Source organism: Pogoniulus pusillus, chromosome 26 (assembly GCF_015220805.1).
Source record: "Pogoniulus pusillus isolate bPogPus1 chromosome 26, bPogPus1.pri, whole genome shotgun sequence".
NCBI lineage: Eukaryota > Metazoa > Chordata > Aves > Piciformes > Lybiidae > Pogoniulus > Pogoniulus pusillus.
In genome coordinates this window covers 11,447,079-11,464,192 of record NC_087289.1, presented here as the reverse complement: position 1 = coordinate 11,464,192, position 17,114 = coordinate 11,447,079, and the positions used below count along the sequence as shown (strand labels likewise).

Sequence of the window (17,114 nt, the reverse complement as noted above, 5' to 3'; positions counted from 1 at the left end):
GCAGTAAGGTCTCCCTGGAGGCTTCACTTCTCCAGGCTGAACAAGCCCAACTTTCCCAGCCTTCCAGCCCTCTGCCTCGTTTTGTGGACCCACCTTGGATCCACCCTGACAGCTCCGTGTTCCTTCTTATGTTGTGGGCTCCAGAACTGGGCACAGTACTCCAGGTGGGGTCTTGCCAAAGCAGAGCAGCAGAATCACTTGCCTTGATCTGGTGGCCACATTGGTTCAGATGCAGCCCAGGCTATGGGCTGTGACCATTGGAAACACTGGGCCAGGAGCCAAGTCCCCTCTGGAATCCCCATCCTGTCCCAAGTTCCCAGCTGATGGAGTATGCTTCTTTTCCCAGCCTGATGGAGACAATGTGAGGGGGCAAAAGCCATCTCAAGCCATTATATCCTTCCTGATCCTGCTTACAAAGCAGAACCTTCCCTAATCCTGCTTCCCAGGGACAGCTGGGGCAGTGGTGGGGAGGCAACTTCCATGGAAACCTTGGATGTCAAAGGTTGGAAGCTCCACAGTCACCACTCTCCCTTGGCCAGGTCTGCTGGCAAAAGACAGGAAGGTATCCTGGAGCTCTCCCATCCCTTCCCAGCCTCTCTTACCCTCCCTGCCAGGCTCAATGTTTTGAGCCAGTGCCAGGGCTGCCTTGCTTCTTGTGCGTAGCCCTCAGCTGACGCCAGAGCTTTGCCCCCGGGCAGCTTGAGCACATGTGTAGCTTTCAGGGGCATGAACAGAGTCAAGCTCTTGTGTTTTACTGAATGGAGCTCTGGCTACAGATGTGCTGGTTAGCAGAGGCCAGCTCAAGGCTGGTCTGGAGGCTCAGGGATGGGAAAGGTCAGTGTGTAGATCTGCCTTCAGCTGCAGCCACTTCCCAAAAGGGCTGTTGGAGCATCACATCTTGACTTTAGCTTGGAAAAATGAAGCACATCATTCCCGTGTGCTAGAGCACCGGGCCTGACCTCACTAGGGTGGGTATCAGCCCTTCAGATCTCTTGCACATGTGGCAGGTGCCTGTGGGAGCACAGAGTGCAGGCTGCAGGTACCAGCACACTGCTCTCAGGAACAGCACTGATTCATCCCACAGTTGCTGAGCCTCACCAGCCAGCAGCTAAATGATTTGACCAAGGGCACAGAGATCAGAGGTAGCATCTTCCCTGCAGAGCCAGCCCTGCCATCATTGCTGCTGGGACCGCAGGTTTGCCAGCCTGAGGCTTGTCAGTACTTTCTCTTCTCCCTGTTCAGATGACCACTGGATGTGCCTGAGAATGATAGGAGCATGTGTGCTGCATGTGGCTCCATGGGCCTTTCAGCACCCCGTTTCCAGCAGCCTGGCCATCCTGTGTGCAGTAGCAAGAGCTGCTGGAGTCCCATCTCCTGCAGCCACACCACTGGCTGCTGCCAGCTGAGCTGCTCACCTTGTCCCTTAAAGAATCATAGAATCAACCAGGTTGGAAAAGACCTCTGAGATCACCCAGCCCTGTCCAATCAACCAGACCACAGCACTAAGTGCCTCATTCAGTCTTTTCTTCAACAGCTCTGGGGACGGCAACTCCACCACCTCCCTGGGCAGCCCATTCCAGTGCCAATCACTCTCTTCCTCCTAACATCCAGCCTAGACCTGCCCTGGCACAACTTGAGACTGTGTCCCCTTGTTCTGTTGCTGCTTGCCTGGCAGAAGAGACCAAACCCCACCTGGCTACAGCCTCCTTTCAGGTAGTTGTAGACAGCCATGAGGTCTGCCCTGAGCCTCCTCTTGCAGCAGAGGTGGAAAACCACAAGACACAAACCCTCAGGAGGGCTCAGAATAATAACAAGAAAAAAAGGCTGTTAGGAGGTTCTGGGAGCGTTTGGGCAGCTCAGAGGCTGCCCTGTGCAGCCTGCCCCCTCGTACACGTGGGGCTTTCCTTGCTGGAGCCAGTGGAGTGTCTGATGGGTACATCCCACAGCTACCCAGGGAATGTGGTGCGAGGCAGAGGTGCAAGATGCAGACGATGAGCATGCATGGGACTCCCTGAAAGTGGCTCAGCACTGGGCCTGATCCTGTTCAATATCGCTATTGATGATCTGGACCAGGGGATTGAGTATCAATAGAGATATTGAACAGGACCAGGCCCAGCACTGGTAACCTGATCATAACAGGAGACCAGGTTGGTCAGGCAGGACCTGCCCTTCCTAAACCCATGCTGACTGGGCCTGATCCCTTGGCCATCCTGTAGGTGCTTTGTGGTGGCACTCAGGATGACCTGTTCCATGACCTTGCCTGGCACTGAGGTCAGGCTGACAGGTCTGTCATTTCCTGCTTCCTCCCTCTGGTCCTTCTTGTGGGTGGGCATCACATTGGCAGCTTCCAGTCTCTAGGGACCTCTCCAGTGAGCCAGGACTGTTGATAAATGATGCCAGCCCTATCAGCACCTTAGGATGTTACATTTACATGCTTTTTAAGCACTTCTGGCATGGTGACTTCACCACCTCCCTGGGCAGCCTGGTCCAGGGCCTGACAACTCTGTCAGGGAGGAAATTCTTCCTAATATCCAACACAAACCTGCCTGTAGCAGCTTGAGCCTGTTCCTTCTTGTTCTGTTGTTCATTACTTTGGGAGAAGAGACAAACCCCCACCTCACCCCAACCTCATTTCAGGGCACTGTAGAGAACAAGAAGGTCTCCCCAGACCCTCCTTTTCTCTAGACTAAAGACTGTGAGTTCCCTCAGCTGCTCCTCACAAACACTTGTGCCCTTCACCAGCTTTGTTACCCTTCTCTGGACATGCTCCAGCACCTCAATGTACTTCTTGTAGTGAAGGGCCCAAAACTGAACCCAGCATTCAAGGTCTGGCCTCACCAGTGCTAGCTACAGAAGGACAATCCCTGCCCTAGTCCTGCTGGGCGCACTATTGCTGATACAGGCCAGGATGTGGTTGACCTTTTTGGCCACCTGAGCACAGGCTGGCTCAAATTCAGCCATCTGATGACCAACAACCACTTCACTACTGCCAGGCCAGCAGCACACACTGCACTCCTGGTTAGCACTTTGTCCAGTGTTGCAGGGTGTTGTGGCTTTCCTCCAAGCTTCCCAACATGAAACTGTTCCAAACTGTTCTTGTAGCTTCTCCTTACCCAAATATGTGCCACCAGGAGCCACCCATAGCACCCAGCTCCTCACCTGTTGCTCCTTGTCTTATTGCTGCAGACCAGCAAAAAGAGCCACTTGACACTCACCTCTGAGGTATTTATGCACATTGGTGAGATCTTCTCTGTCTTCTCCAGGCTAAGCAGCCCCAGGGCTCGCCGTCTCTCTCCATAGGGCAGATGCTCAAATCCCCTAAGCAAGCTCATGGCTTTCCCCTGGACTCTCTCCAGCAGGTCCCTGTCTGTTTTGACCTGGGGAGCCCAAAACTGGACACAGTATTCCAGGTGTGGTCTCAACAGGGCAGAGTACAGAGAAGCAGAACCTCCCTAGCCCTGCTGGCCACACTTCCTGATGCACCCCAGGATGCCATAAGGGCACAGTGCTGGTCCATGCAGAACTTGCTGTCCACCAGCACTCCAAGGTCTTTCTCCATGGAGCTGCTTTCCAGCAGGGCAGCCCCAACCTGTCCTGGTGGCTGTTGTTATTCTTTCCCAGATACAGGACCTTATTGAGCTTCACAAGATTTGCCTTCACCCAGCTCCTCACCTACCCAGATCTCGTTGGATGGCAGCACAGCCTGAGGGGTGTCAGCCACCCCCCCCAGTTCTGTATCATCAGCAAACTTGCTGAGGGTACACTCAGTGCCCTCATTCAGGTCGTTGATAAAGCTGTTGAACAAACTCTAATGCTGTGTGATGGAAGCAGCAGGTGGAAGGTTATGGCTGGGCTTTGCTTTTGAAGAGTTAACCAGGCTGCCCCATCAGTGGAAGGAATCTGAAGACTCCATAAGGACACCTTTCAGTCCCGGTGCCCAGGGTAATCTGCACACCCAGTTTACTGCCTTCAGGTCATTCAGAGGCAGCTCTGACTGTGGAAAAAAAGAACATAGGAAAAAGAAAGAAAACATAAACCAAACCAAAAAGACAAAAAAAAAAAAAAAAAAAGGGGAAGGGAGATGCAGATCATAAGGCTGTGGATGTCCAGGTAAGAGCAGGGTGAGGAGAGGCACATCAGAAGCTGGCACAAAAAAACCATGACAGATGTTTGTTGTTATAGCCAGGGCAGGCAGCAGTGCTGGGGCCAGGCACAGGACAGGGGCTTCAGCCTGACACAGCACACCCAGAAGGGAGAATTTGGTGCATTTACAGCACAGCTGTAAAGATAGCACTGTGCTGGCCTTGTACCCTTCCTGTGACAACAAGTGCCACTAAACCAGGGGAGCTTACTGGGGCCCTTCCCACCCTCCTGGCTCTGCTGGTGCAGCACCTCCCGGAAAAGAAAATCTGGGAGGAAATCTCAGCGTGTGACAGGCATCCTGTGCCTTGAACTGCATCCTTATTGCTGAGAACATCTCTGAGGGATCTCCTTAGAGCAGCCAGGCCCCAGGTGGGCAGCTTATCATCCTGGGCACAGAGTCACAGAATGTGAGGGGCTGGACGGGACCTTGAAAGCTCATCCAGTCCAACCCCACTGCCACAGCAGCATCACCCAGACCAGATCACACAGGAATGCTTCCAGGCAGGTTTTGAATATCTCCAGAGAGGGAGACTCTACAACCCCCCTGGGCAGCCTGTTCCAGGATTCTGTCACTCTTACAGGGAAAAAAAATTCCTCCCCATGTTTAAATGAAGCCTCCTACGTTTGTTTCCACACATTGCCCTTTGTCCTGTCTTTGGGTATCACGGAGCAGAGCCTGGCTCCAGCCCCCTAGCACTCACCCTGCACATAGTTATAAACACTGCTGAGGTCTGTCCCCCACCTTCAGGAACAGGCAGATTCGGTCCCTGCTGCTGCTCTCCATTGGCCTACACAATGCTCAGGTTGGCCTCCATTATGGAGCATCCAGGTGCTAATTGTTGGGTGAGCAGCAGCAGATCTGTGTGGGCTCAGGTCAAGACAACAATTGCAGGATGATAACCTCAACCACTGTCAGCAACCAGCCCTGCTCCAGGGCTGGGGTCACATTGAGCATAAACATGTAACACCATCTACCCCAAGACCACCTCACAACAAAAGAGAAATGCCACTTGGTAATCAAACAGGTTCGGAGAGGTTCAATTCCCACAAGTAGCTGCCACAGCCTTACCATGGGCATCCTTTATCTTAGGTATGGCACCCAGCAGCTCCAGAGTGCCTGCGGCATGCTGGGGGTACCCAGTGGGCTGGCAGGGCCTCAGCACCAGCTCTGGAAGCTTTTCTTTCACTGAGCATGGAGGGTACAACTCGTCCCTGAAGTTCACAGCATCACAGGATGTTAGGGGTTGGAAGGGACCCAAAGAGATCATCGAGTCCAAACCCTCTGCCAGAGCAGGACCATACTATCTAACACAGATCACAGAGGAACACATCCAGGCAGGCATTAAACTCTCCAGAGAAGGAGACTCCACAACCTCCCTGGGGAGCCTGTGCCAGTGCTCTGTGACCCTTACAGTAAAGAAGTTCCCCTTTGTGTTGAGGCAGAACCTCCTGTGCTGCAGCTGAAACCCACTGCTCCTTGTCCTATCCCAGGGAGCAGTGAGCAGAGCCTGTCCCCCCTCCTGGTGGCCTTCAGATACTTATAAACATTTATCAAATCCCCTCTAAGTCTTCTCTTCTCCAAACTAAACAGCCCCAGGTCCCTCAGCCTCTCCTCATAAGCCATGCCCTCCAGGCCCCTCTTCATCCTCATAGCCCTCCGCTGGACCCTCTCCAGCAGATCCCTGTCCCTCTTCAACTGGGGAGCCCACAGCTGAACAGAGTATTCAAGGCGGGGTCCCACCAGGGCAGAGTAGAGGTTCATGCAATATGTCACAGCAAATAACTGAATCTACAACAGACTTCTGTCTGCACAGACAATATTTGTCTTTGTCCTCCTGCAGCACTGAGCTGAACAAAGCAAATTTCCTGTCCTGGGTGAGAAAAAATAAATCCCAGAAACAGCTTTAAAAGGAGGCTCAGGTTTTATCCCTTTAAATACTCACCTTAAGTAGTTTGTGATAGCACTGAGCAACCACAAGGGTGTTTTACCTTCACCGAAAGAGGAGCAAATCAAAGCTAGGAAGGTTTAGAGAGGAAATAATAATTACAATATGTTTACAGATCTATCACCTAATAAGAATGGGTTGGTTTTGTAGAAGAGCCCAAGTTCTCAGGTGCTGATGGTCCACTAAGACACCCCCCCAGGCAGAAGTTCTCAGCTGGTGATGGTCCACTGAGACACCCCCCCAGGCAGAAGTTCTCAGGTGCTGATGGTCCACTGAGACACTCCCCAGGCAGATGTCAGGTACTGATGCTTCACTGAGACACCCCTCAGGCGGTTTTCAGGTGCTGATGGACCATCGAGACACCCCCCAGGCAGTTTTCAGGTGCTGATGGACCATCGAGACACCCCTCAGATGCTTTTAGGTGGTGCTGATTAACTGAGACACCTCCCAGGCAGAAGTTTTCAGGTGCTGATGGACCACCTCAGGCTGTTCCCACTGCCAGACATGTCCTGTCCCCCCACACTCAACCTGCCCAAACCAGGACCCTCCAGGCAGAGGGCATCATGACTTGGAGCCTCGAAGAGCCACTCTACCTCCATGACCGTGATGGTCAGGGTTTTATTTACCAAAAGATAAAAGGCATGGCTTAATGTTGAAGTCCAACCCCGTGGCAAAGCAGGATCCTTTAGGGTAGTCTACACAGGAAATCATGTGGGGGGGTGGGGGTGTTTCAAAGTCTCCAGAGAAGGAGACTCCGCAGCCTCTCTGGGCAGCCTGCTCCAGTGTTCTGTCACCCTCACTGTAGAGACCTTTGTCTGCTCAGGCTGAGGTGAGAGAGATCTATGTTCAAGATTGTACCAGTTGCCCCTTGCCTTACTACTGTGGCACCACAAGGAGGAGGCATCCTGAAATCACTTCCTGCCCATGCTCCTCCGGATGCCACATCCCACCAGCAAGTCCCACTCTACCGAACCGCGATGCTTCGGGTGCGAGCAGCCCATCCCGGTCCATCCCTGCCACCCCTCCTCGCCTCTTACCCTTGATAAAGATTCGAGTTTGAGCAAGTCCTGTTGATGTAATCATTTTTTAATAAAGCCATCATTACTGAGTACACCAAGATTGCCAGTTAAGCTCTCTATATGTCGCTGGAGGTAACAGCGCTGTGATCGACAGCGGAACGGAAAGAAACAAACAAACCAACCCAAAACCCAAACCCCAACAGAAACCGAACCAAAGAAGAAAAAACAAACACCCCCCCCCAAAAAAAAACCCAACCAACCAAACCCCAACCGAAACGAGGTAGGTTAAAAACCAGCAACACAGACCTTGTTATGCGACACCCCGACACCACAGGCGGCCATGCTTGCAGCTACTGAGAAAGAAAACCCCAAGGTACGCACCGAGAACGGAAATCAACTGAGCAGAGTTTATAAGGACACGATTCAACCCGAACTAAACACACACACACACGGGTCGGCACGGATGTTCTCTTCCAGTGGATGTTGGGTAATTCCTAGGGAGCGGAGCGGGTGGAAATCAAGTAGAGATTCAGACCCTCGGCCGAAGAAGCCACACACATATATACTATGGTTTAGGTTGGTTTGTGTTTCTTTAAGCTCTTTACAAGCCCAATCTGGCAACACCGGGGACGTGCAGCTCCTTTTGTGGTCCCCGTCCCCGCGCCAGCTGGCTCCGGGGTTTGGGGCAGGGGATGAGTACTCACAGCTCACACCGGTTTTGGCATGGGGGTCCGGTGTCTGCGGCATCCTGGGAGCCACACGCGGCCGCAAATCCCCCCGTGGGGGGTGGGAAGTGGGGACACGCACACACAAGCGTGGGGCTCCTCTGACCGCTCCGCAGTCCTCTCTCCTCCTCTGATACCCTGGTCCTGGTGCCTGCTGCCAAGCTGCAGGGCAAGGGAGGGGGCACCTCCGGAGCAACAAGAAACGGCACCTCTGTCCCTATCAAGACACACCATTATGTGGAAATCCATATGGAGATATGGATGGACAGACTTGACAAAAACGGTAGCTGATTTTTATTAGTCTAAGGCTAGTAGTTTAGCCATTTAAAATCCATTTCCCAAAAGAGGGGGGAAGGGAGGGGAAAAAACAACCAAAACAACACCACCCTATTGTTTTTCCTCCTTCTTCATTAAAACTTCATTAAGCCGTGGCTGCCAAAAGCAACACGTAATTGGTGGTGAAGGCAAAAAAAGAGTCCTAAAATCACCCAGCTCTATGGTTATGGCCTTCATCACAAAGATAAAAGGTACATTTATTGTGCTGTCTCTCTCACCAGATTTAATTGGTAACTTTACAACATACTATATATTTGATGCTAGCAGGCAGACAGAATTAAAAACAGACTTTTTTTGGGGGGACACTTTTGTTTCTTTCCCCGTTCTGACAAAGCAGGGGACAAAGAAAGAAAGAAATTAAAAAAAAAAAAAAAAAAGACATTAAAAGGTTAAATTGAAAATGAAAAGAAAAAGGAACCAAAGGAAAAGGCATAACCCACGATAACACAGCGTAATCAGGAGACCTCGGGGGGGGTCCAAGCGCGGAAGTCCATCCCTGCCCGCAGCCCGGGGCTGACGGCGCTAGGGGAGAGCGGTGTTTCCTCGGGGCCCTCCGCATCTGCCTCTACAGTGTTAGTCCACGTGTTTAATGTCCTTTAAATTAGGAATAATGCCATGGTGGTGAGTGCCAAGTGCTCCTCTGTTACCAGTTCATCATGGAGTTTCTGTTGAGGGTCATGAAAAACACTTGGCTGCTTCCTCCGGATCTCACCGACGCGAAAAATACCTGTTTGGAGGCACAAGCAGAGCTTAGGCATTGCTAGCAGAAGGGAAAAAGAGCCTGTTGCTTGTCTTGGGGAACAGGGGAAGCAGGGCCTGGCCACACCCTGAGCTTTCCTCTGTCTCCTCTTCACTCTGCTCTAATCTCTCCACTAACCTTGGCTACAAATAACAACCTAAGCTCGTTTTGCCGGTCTGGGAAAGCAGAGGGAGAAAGAGAGGGTAGCTTTGAGCCCTTCTGGGCAGCTGCCTTTGTCTAGGAGGGAGTTTGGATTTCTGTGTTATTTCTAATTAGTATAGAGTTGTAAATAGATTGCATATACTTCAGGCTAAGAGACTTGGGGCTCTGCAGCCTGGAGAAGAGAAGGCTTCAAAGAGACCTTGGAGTGGCCTTCCAGTATCTGGAATGGGCCTACAGGAGGGCTGGAGAGGGACTATTGACAAGGTCTTGTAATGACAGGATGAGGAGGAACAGGTTTAAACTGGAAGAGGGGGGATTTAAACTGGATATTAGGAAGGAGTTCTTTCCAGTGAGGGTGCTGAGAGAGGTTACCCAGGGAGGTTGTGGCTGCTCCCTCCCTGGAGGTGTTCAAGACCAGATTGGATGAGGCCTTGAGCCTCTAGCTGCTCTACTGGGAGGTGTCCCTGCCTGTGGTGGGGGTTGGAACTGGATGATCTTTGAGGTCCCTTTCAGCCTAAACCATTCTATGATTCTATGATCCCTTTTCTCCAGCTGACAGCAGAAATTTTGCCTGGACCCACTGCTCAGTTCTCTGCAGAGTTCATGGGCCGGGGCTGGTCCGTGGCAGATTGGGATCAAATGGAACCACTTATTAGTAAGCAGAGCAATAAAACCTCCCTCGCTATCACCACCGAAGAGAGCAAGGTTTGGAACGCCTTAGGAATACCAAGTTTATCACATTTTATTGCCACAACCCCATTCATTATGCAATATTAATAAGACTGCTGCCAGTGGTTTGGCTCTTGCTAAAGGTTAACCACTGGGGTCAATATCTGCCTTGGTGTGGAATGGTTTTCCTTGGAAAAGCTTGTCCTGGTATTCCAGCTGTTCCTTGAAGTAGAGCTTGGGGGAAACTCCTGTAATATGCTCAAAGCACAGAAATGGACTCTCAAGGGAAAAATAGGAGTGTTGGTACTCCTGACAGGATTCATTAGCATTTGACCCCAGAGATGAAGTTATGATTTGCAAATATGGATGGGGACAATCTGTAGCCTCTGTCCTTTCTACAAAGAAAAGAATTGTTCTATCTTCACTTGAGTTTTATCACTAACCATCTATCCAGAAAGAGGAGCATTTCCTTTCAGTATTTCAAACCCACCAGTTGGTTCTAGCAATTCAGAAAGGCTGGGGTGGGTTTTATTTCCCAATTTTCTTAGTGAAGGAAAAAAAGAATCATGAGCAGCAAACCAGAAGTCATCTTAAAAAAACAGTATAAAGCCTGCAGAGTTGAGTACTCACAAGTTGAGAAAAAGAACAAACAAGGAGTATTTGGTCAACTTAAAATCAGATTTTTTGGGCATCTTTACTCTATTGCAAGGTTAGGATCTATTTTTTTCCTGTAGAGCTCCAGCCCAACTCCATGCAGCAGGCAGGGCACTGCTGGACAGATGAGGTGCTGCTCACTAAACTGGTTGAGGCCTCAAACTCTATTTATTGCAGGTTATTAAACCTTGCTCTGGGGACACAGCAGTCAGGTTCTCCACATGTCTCAGCATCGTGCTCGTTACGAAAGAACTCCCTGCTGCACGCTCCTGATTTATCTTGGTGGAAACCTCACAAGGTGAGGAAATACCAAGAGCAGAAATAGACCTTGGCATTCAATCATCCCTTCCATGCAAATACTGGGAATATATTCTCCAGCAACTTCTCCTTCCCTCATTCCTTGCAGCCCTTTTGCCCATCAGCAACACACCCATGGTGGGGGTCAAGCTACATAACAGCCACATCTCCCATATGCCCTTCCACAGCAGTATTTATTTGGACTGGATGACCCTGGTGGTCCTTTCCAACCATAGCCTATTCGTAGTGATTAGATGTTGTGCTGAGGGCTTTGGTTTAGTCAAGGACTTGTCAGTGTGAAACTAGTAATTAGACTCCATGGTCTTGAAGGTCTTTTCCAATCTAAGAAATTCTGTGATGGTGTGATTTATCAGTGCTGCCCACGGAAAGAGATGGGGCTCCAAGGAGAATCAGAGAATCACAGCATGCTAGAGAATCACAGAATCAACCAGGTTGGAAGAGACCTCCAAGATCATCCAGTCCAACCTAGCACCCAGCCCTAGCCAGTCAACTAGACCATGGCACTGAGTGCCTCATCCAGGCTTTTCTTGAACACCCCCAGGGACGGTGCCTCCACCATCTCCCTGGGCAGCCCATTCCAATGGGAAATCACTCTCTCTGTGAAGAACTTCTTCCTAACATCCAGCCTATACCTACCCTGGCACAACTTGAGACTGTGACCCCTTGTTCTATTGCTGGTTGCCTGGGAGAAGAGGCCAACCCCCACCTGGCTACAATGCCCCTTCAGGTAGTTGTAGACAGTAATAAGATCACCCCTGAGCCTCCTCTTCTCCAGGCTAAACAGGATGGGAGGGACCTCTGAAGGCCATCCAGTCCAACTCCCCTCCCAAAGCAGGATCAACTAGGGCAGGCCACACAGGAATGTGCCCAGGTGGGGTTTCAAAGTCTGTAGAGGAGAAAATAGCTTAAGATGCATTTAAAAATGCATGAAAGTGCTTCTGCACCAGCACTCAAACCAGGGCCACTTGCACATCCTCACTGCCACCATTTCTCAACCTCTAGTGCTTACTGGGCAGCCTCTGTAGCTGATGTCCAGCTGTGAGACTTAGGAGAAAGTCAACCCAAGTCAGCACAGATCTCAGCGAGAGGTGGAAGAGATCTTACAGATCTCACGGCCCAGGCTGAGGTCTGCATCCCCTGGAGAGAAATAATTGGGAGCAAGTTTGTGGGCAGTGCTTGTTAAACAGGACCCTGGATTAATTCTTATCCTCAAGTCTGAAACGCCAAAGAAGTAGCTTGCAGCTGAAGTCATGGATACAAGCTTTGAAGTGGACTTACCTTATCATTTCTTTCACATAGAAACTTTAATCTTTGAGCTCGCTTGTGCATAAATACTCCATCCAGATGTCCTGTCTCCACTGACCGGATTTCAATAGCTTTCTCTCCCCAGCCCATTATTTGATTGGAATGAATGTAGGCTGTCAAAAGGAAGCGTTTGGGAGGTGTTACAAAGGGTGTGGAGCTACACATCGCACGGCGGGCAGGAAAAATTCTCATCAGCTGTTTTACAAAGCCTCTGCAGACCAAGGGCAGAGCTCTGGCTGCTGGAGGTGCACGCAGCCAGGTGTGTGCCCACAGGGACAGTAGTCCTTGCAGAGCACTTTTCAGCCAGAAATTGCTGAGTAATTTCAACAGAAGAAGCATCACTTCTTCTGAGTTCTGCAGGTGAGGAGCTGGGGAGCGGTTTGACTCCATGGGTTGTGGACCTCAACAACGGCAGGGCCAGAAGAGCCACCTGAGTGCTCCCAGCTCTGCGGCTAGCCCCTTTTCCACTCAATAGAGTATCCCAGCAGTGCAACAGCTTGCATTAATTTGTACTTAAGATAAAAGGAGAGCTCAAATGTTCGAGAAGTTCCTTGCTTTTATCATCGAGGTCCAAACGGCAGAAATTTAGCAGATGCACCTCAACTCTGGCTGAGACAAATCTCCTTTGATAAACAAAAGCCCGAATGACTCCATCTCAGCATTCTTGACCCCTCATCTTGTCACTTGTATTTTAAGCAGGTGAGGAGGAAGGGTTGACCTACCCACAGAAGTAGGCATTTCTCCCCACTGGAGCACCACATCTTTAGTTATCCGTCCGTAGGTGTTGACGTACACCCCTTCGTCCTCATAGCACACGAGCATCTCCATCCCGTCTGTTTTAGGCAGGATGACAATGGCGTGAGGAGTGATATTGCCCTGAATCTGCGGTTAAAACAAACCCTCCGAGTCAGAATTGCACTGAATGGGGGAAGGGAGCAGAGCTTTACAAAAACAAAACCCCAAATCGACCCGAGAACAATCCCTTCCATTCACCGAGCACAGGCGCTGGCTCTCAGAGATAAGCTTGCAGGGGAACAAACTGCCGTGTTTACCCTACCATCAGAGCTGTCTGATGTGCTAGGGATAAACAGGTTTGGCAATTATAGACAGAGCACAACACAAACGCCCCCAAGACTGATGGCTGGCACTTGGCTGGAAGGCAAACAAGCGACTGCTGACTTGATGAATCCACCTCCCACTGCAAGGGAGGCAAACAAATCCAGTATTTCACAGGTAGCCATAGGGAGGAAACATTCCCAGTTTTTAGCAGTCAGCCTCTAGCTGCAAGGGCAGCTGCAGGGACTCCCACACGTGCTTCTCCTTCCATAGCTAAGACATCTCAAACTGCCCCAGAATTTCTCCCTACCCTTCCTGCCAGTTCTCACAGAGCAGACTCTGCTGCTTGGATCTGATGAGTGACACAGGTTCTCCCAGACCAGTTTCTCATGCTCTTTGGGCCAGCAGCATGGACAGAGCTTAAGTCAGCCAAGAAGAAAATCCTCATCTACAGCATTTTTCATAGCACTAGGTGTCTCCTAAAATAGCTGATGGACCTAGGGGAGGTCCTGTAATGAGAACCTTCTTTCAGGGAGTTTGGGAGTTCTGAGCAATAGGTTTACTGAGGTGTGGGCTAACCTAATCCTGCAGCTTTCCCCTGGGCAGACTGCACTGCCTCAGCAGCAAGAAGCACTGGTGAGCACCTCTGGGACAGCATGCAGTGGGACAGTGCACTGGGCATCCAGCTCTTGGTGGCTCTGTGGTGTCTGACAACCAAGCATGTGGTTTCACACCCTGCAGAGAGCTGCTCCACGCAGTGTACAGGCATTTTCTGTGGGATGTGGCAACCTTAAACCTTACTGCTTGGGCACCAGGATAGTACAAGCCTGTGCTAATGAACACCAAGTATGTGAGATCTTTGAGTCCTCTTTCAGCAAGCATCAGTGAGGATGGCACATATCCATGGCAAGATGTCACCTACCAGGTCACTGCTTCTGAGCCTGTGCAAGCCTTGCTGGTGACCCAAGTTGAGTCATGCAGCATCACTCCCCCCATGTACTCACGTGAGATGGTATATAGATATCATAGGAGTTCCCAGAATCCACATCAATCACATGGAAACCAGTGTGGGATCCAAAGATAACTTTCAGCCTCTGACCCTCTTCCACAGTGAGATCCACGAGCAGCGGCTTGTGCTGGAGATCTGCAAAAGACTTTTATAATCCCTTCAGTGAGTATCACAGAAGACCAACAACACCCCAGGACAGCAGCCTGACAGGGGTCTGAAATCGTGTTTGTGTGACTGCTGCCTGCAGGTATGTGGTTATTTATAGTCCTGTCTCTCTATTCCTGTGTCAGACACCTCAAAGGTATTACCCACTTGCTCCAGCCACCCCAGCAGGTAAGTGCTCATCCCGGTCAAGCACAGCTCTCTCCTCCCAGCAGCTTGAGGCCTGCCTGAGGATTTGGCCTCTAAGGGAAGGTGACAGCTCTGTTTTACTTGAGAATGGAGAGACAGCATATGGAGTCCTCCAATGCTGGTGCTGCTCTGGGTAGCAGGGGCAAAGCTTGTGGAGAGTTGTGGCTGCTCACCTCCCTTCTTAGCAGGGAGCGTTGCTCCCATTTGAACAGCTAAAATGAATTAGATCAGCCAAGGTCTGCTTTTCTCTGGATGCAGGCTGGGAACAGCTCCCCGGCAAGGACTGATCCAGGACAGAGTATCTCCCCATGGCTTAGATCCTCAGCAGGAGGGTGAAATGCCCCAAGGGATAAAAAAGGGCTTTTGCCTGTCCATTCAAGGAGCACTCTGACTCCTGACAGGGAGAATCAGTGGGCAGTATTTCCCACTCTCCCAACAGATTCCTGCCTATAAGGCAAGGAAAAGATGCTCAGCCTCCCCAGACTGCACCAGGAGCACTACCCAGCACCCTCAGCAGAGCCTGCAGAGGCTGGATCCCAGGCTATTTCAATGCTCTCCATGTCACTGAGCCCATTTATTCTGGCTTTTGTTCAGAAAAAAGCAAATGTGACCCAACACTGAATAAGGCCATTTGTGCTGGGAGGATGCAAAGTCAGATTACTCAGCATGAGTGCCTCCAGAAGGCATGGCTTCTTGTGACTTGCCTCTGCACACAGCTTAGGAGGAAAAGTGCTTTAAAGGACTAAGTGCAAAATAACCCTTGGCAGAGTACAGAGGAAAAAGTTCTCACTGAGAAAGAAACTGAGGTAGATGAAAAGGGAGAGGGAAAAAGAGAAAGGAGGAGTGAGGTCATTCTCCTAGACTTTCTGTCTTGAAACAGAACTCTCATTGCTGAAGGGGAGAGGACCTTGAAATGAAATTGGAAAATAATGCCAACCTCTTTTCACACTGTGTGTGAGAAATCAGAAGTTAAAAATCCAAACCAAAGCAAATGGACATCCCAAGGATGCTCAGCTATGGAAGCAAGATGCCTTTCTGCTCTGCACAGCACAGAAATCTCCTCTATTTGTGATTCCAGAGTGTAGCTAAAAGATAAACATACCTTAAATGCCATAAACTTGTGATATGGTTTAGGAGCCCAAGCGTAGATTTCTACAGCACTCTTTAAGGCAATCACCAAGAACTTGATTCTCTCATATTTCACTGAAATGAAAATAAACCCCAGTTTAAAAACATTCCCTTTCTTTCCAGCAAAACCCAGCAACTCAGCTGCAGGAACAGCTCCTCAAGCTGCTTCTGTTGGTTCTCCTTTGGTAAATAGAGATGAATTCCAAATTATTTGTGGCTGTGGCCTGTCCACACTTGTAAAGAAAAACTGTCAGGGCAAGTCTAAGGCTAGAGAACAAAACTGCAGAGAATCATAGAGTCAGCCAGGCTGGAAGAGACCTCCAAGCTCATCCAGTCCAACCTAGCACCCAGCCCTAGCCAATCAACCAGACCATGACACTAAGTGCCTCATCCAGGCTTTTCCTGAACACCTCCAGGGACAGTGACTCCACCACCTCCCTGGGCAGCCCATTCCAATGCCAACCACTCTCTCTGGCAACAACTTCCTCCTAACATCCAGCCTAGACCTCCCCCAGGACAACTTGAAACTGTGTCCCCTTCTTCTGTTGCTGGTTGCCTGGCAGAAGAGACCAACCTCACCTGACTACAGGCTCCATTCAGGTAGTTGTCACCCCTGAGCCTCCTCTTCCCCAGGCTGCACACCCCCAGCTCCCTCAGCCTCTCCTCACAGGGCTGTGGTCCAGGCCCCTCACCAGCTTCATTGCACTTCTCTGGACACCTTCCAGTATCTCAGCATCTCTCTTGAATTGAGGAGCCCAGAACTGGACACAGTACTCAAGGTGTGGCCTGAGCAGTGCTGAGTACAGGGGCAGAATAACCTCCTTGTCCTACTGGCCACACAGTCCCTGATACAGGCCAGGATGCCATTGGCTCTCTTGGCCACCTGGGCACACTGCTGGCTCATGTTCAGCTACTGTCTACCAGTACCCCCAGGTACTTCTCAGACACTTTTTTTTCTCCAGAGAGGCCACTCACCAACTTTGTAGTGGATGCATCCCTCCAGGTCCCCAACTGTGATCCAGCCCTGCTTCTTCTCCACTTCAGGGTCGTTGTGTAAAATCCTGTTTCTCAGCCAGGAGAGATAGTACACACGCAGCTTGTTCTTCTTTCCTGTTGGCCAAGGAGAAGTCTGTCAGAGCAGAGCATGCATGCATGCAAACTCCTGAGATTTCAGGGCTTGTCTGCAGCCCCAAGATGACAAAATGAGATTCTGTTTTACGACAAAGTTGAAAACATTCATTTAGTTGTTGGTGGTGTTTTCTTGGGAGAAAACACATGGAAAACAGTCCAGACCTCTGCCCCCCAAACTCAGGGGAATACTGGAAGAGCTGGGCTCCTGCTTGCTGCAGGCTGGAAGTGTTCCCTTTCCTATAAATCATTGTCCATGGAGAGACAGTTGGGCACACAGGGAGCATGACCTCTGCTCCCTTAGAGCTCACAGCCTAGCCAACCACCTCACTACCTGGTTCCTTTTCCTCTCTTTGCCACAGGCCTGCTGCTGGGCTCTGCAGGGCTGAGTGGCTGCCACATTTCTGCACATCTGGCTGCTCCTGG

The 17,114-nt window shown here is 50.6% G+C and overlaps 1 protein-coding gene across 3 annotated transcripts in view; it reads right to left on the bottom strand.

Annotated features, from left to right (window-relative positions):
• Positions 1–7,159: 7,159 nt before the first annotated feature.
• Positions 7,160–17,114, bottom strand: part of TNIK (TRAF2 and NCK interacting kinase) — a 200,852-nt gene continuing 190,897 nt past the window's right edge. For all 3 annotated transcript variants that reach the window (XM_064164894.1, XM_064164895.1, XM_064164896.1), the window contains 6 exons: positions 16,536–16,670; positions 15,535–15,635; positions 14,077–14,226; positions 12,739–12,898; positions 11,990–12,129; positions 7,160–8,896 (listed from right to left, as the gene is read on the bottom strand). In XM_064164894.1, the coding sequence (XP_064020964.1) occupies positions 8,813–8,896; positions 11,990–12,129; positions 12,739–12,898; positions 14,077–14,226; positions 15,535–15,635; positions 16,536–16,670 (770 nt within the window). In that variant the 3' untranslated portion in view covers positions 7,160–8,812. The remainder of the gene's footprint in view (positions 8,897–11,989; positions 12,130–12,738; positions 12,899–14,076; positions 14,227–15,534; positions 15,636–16,535; positions 16,671–17,114) is intronic.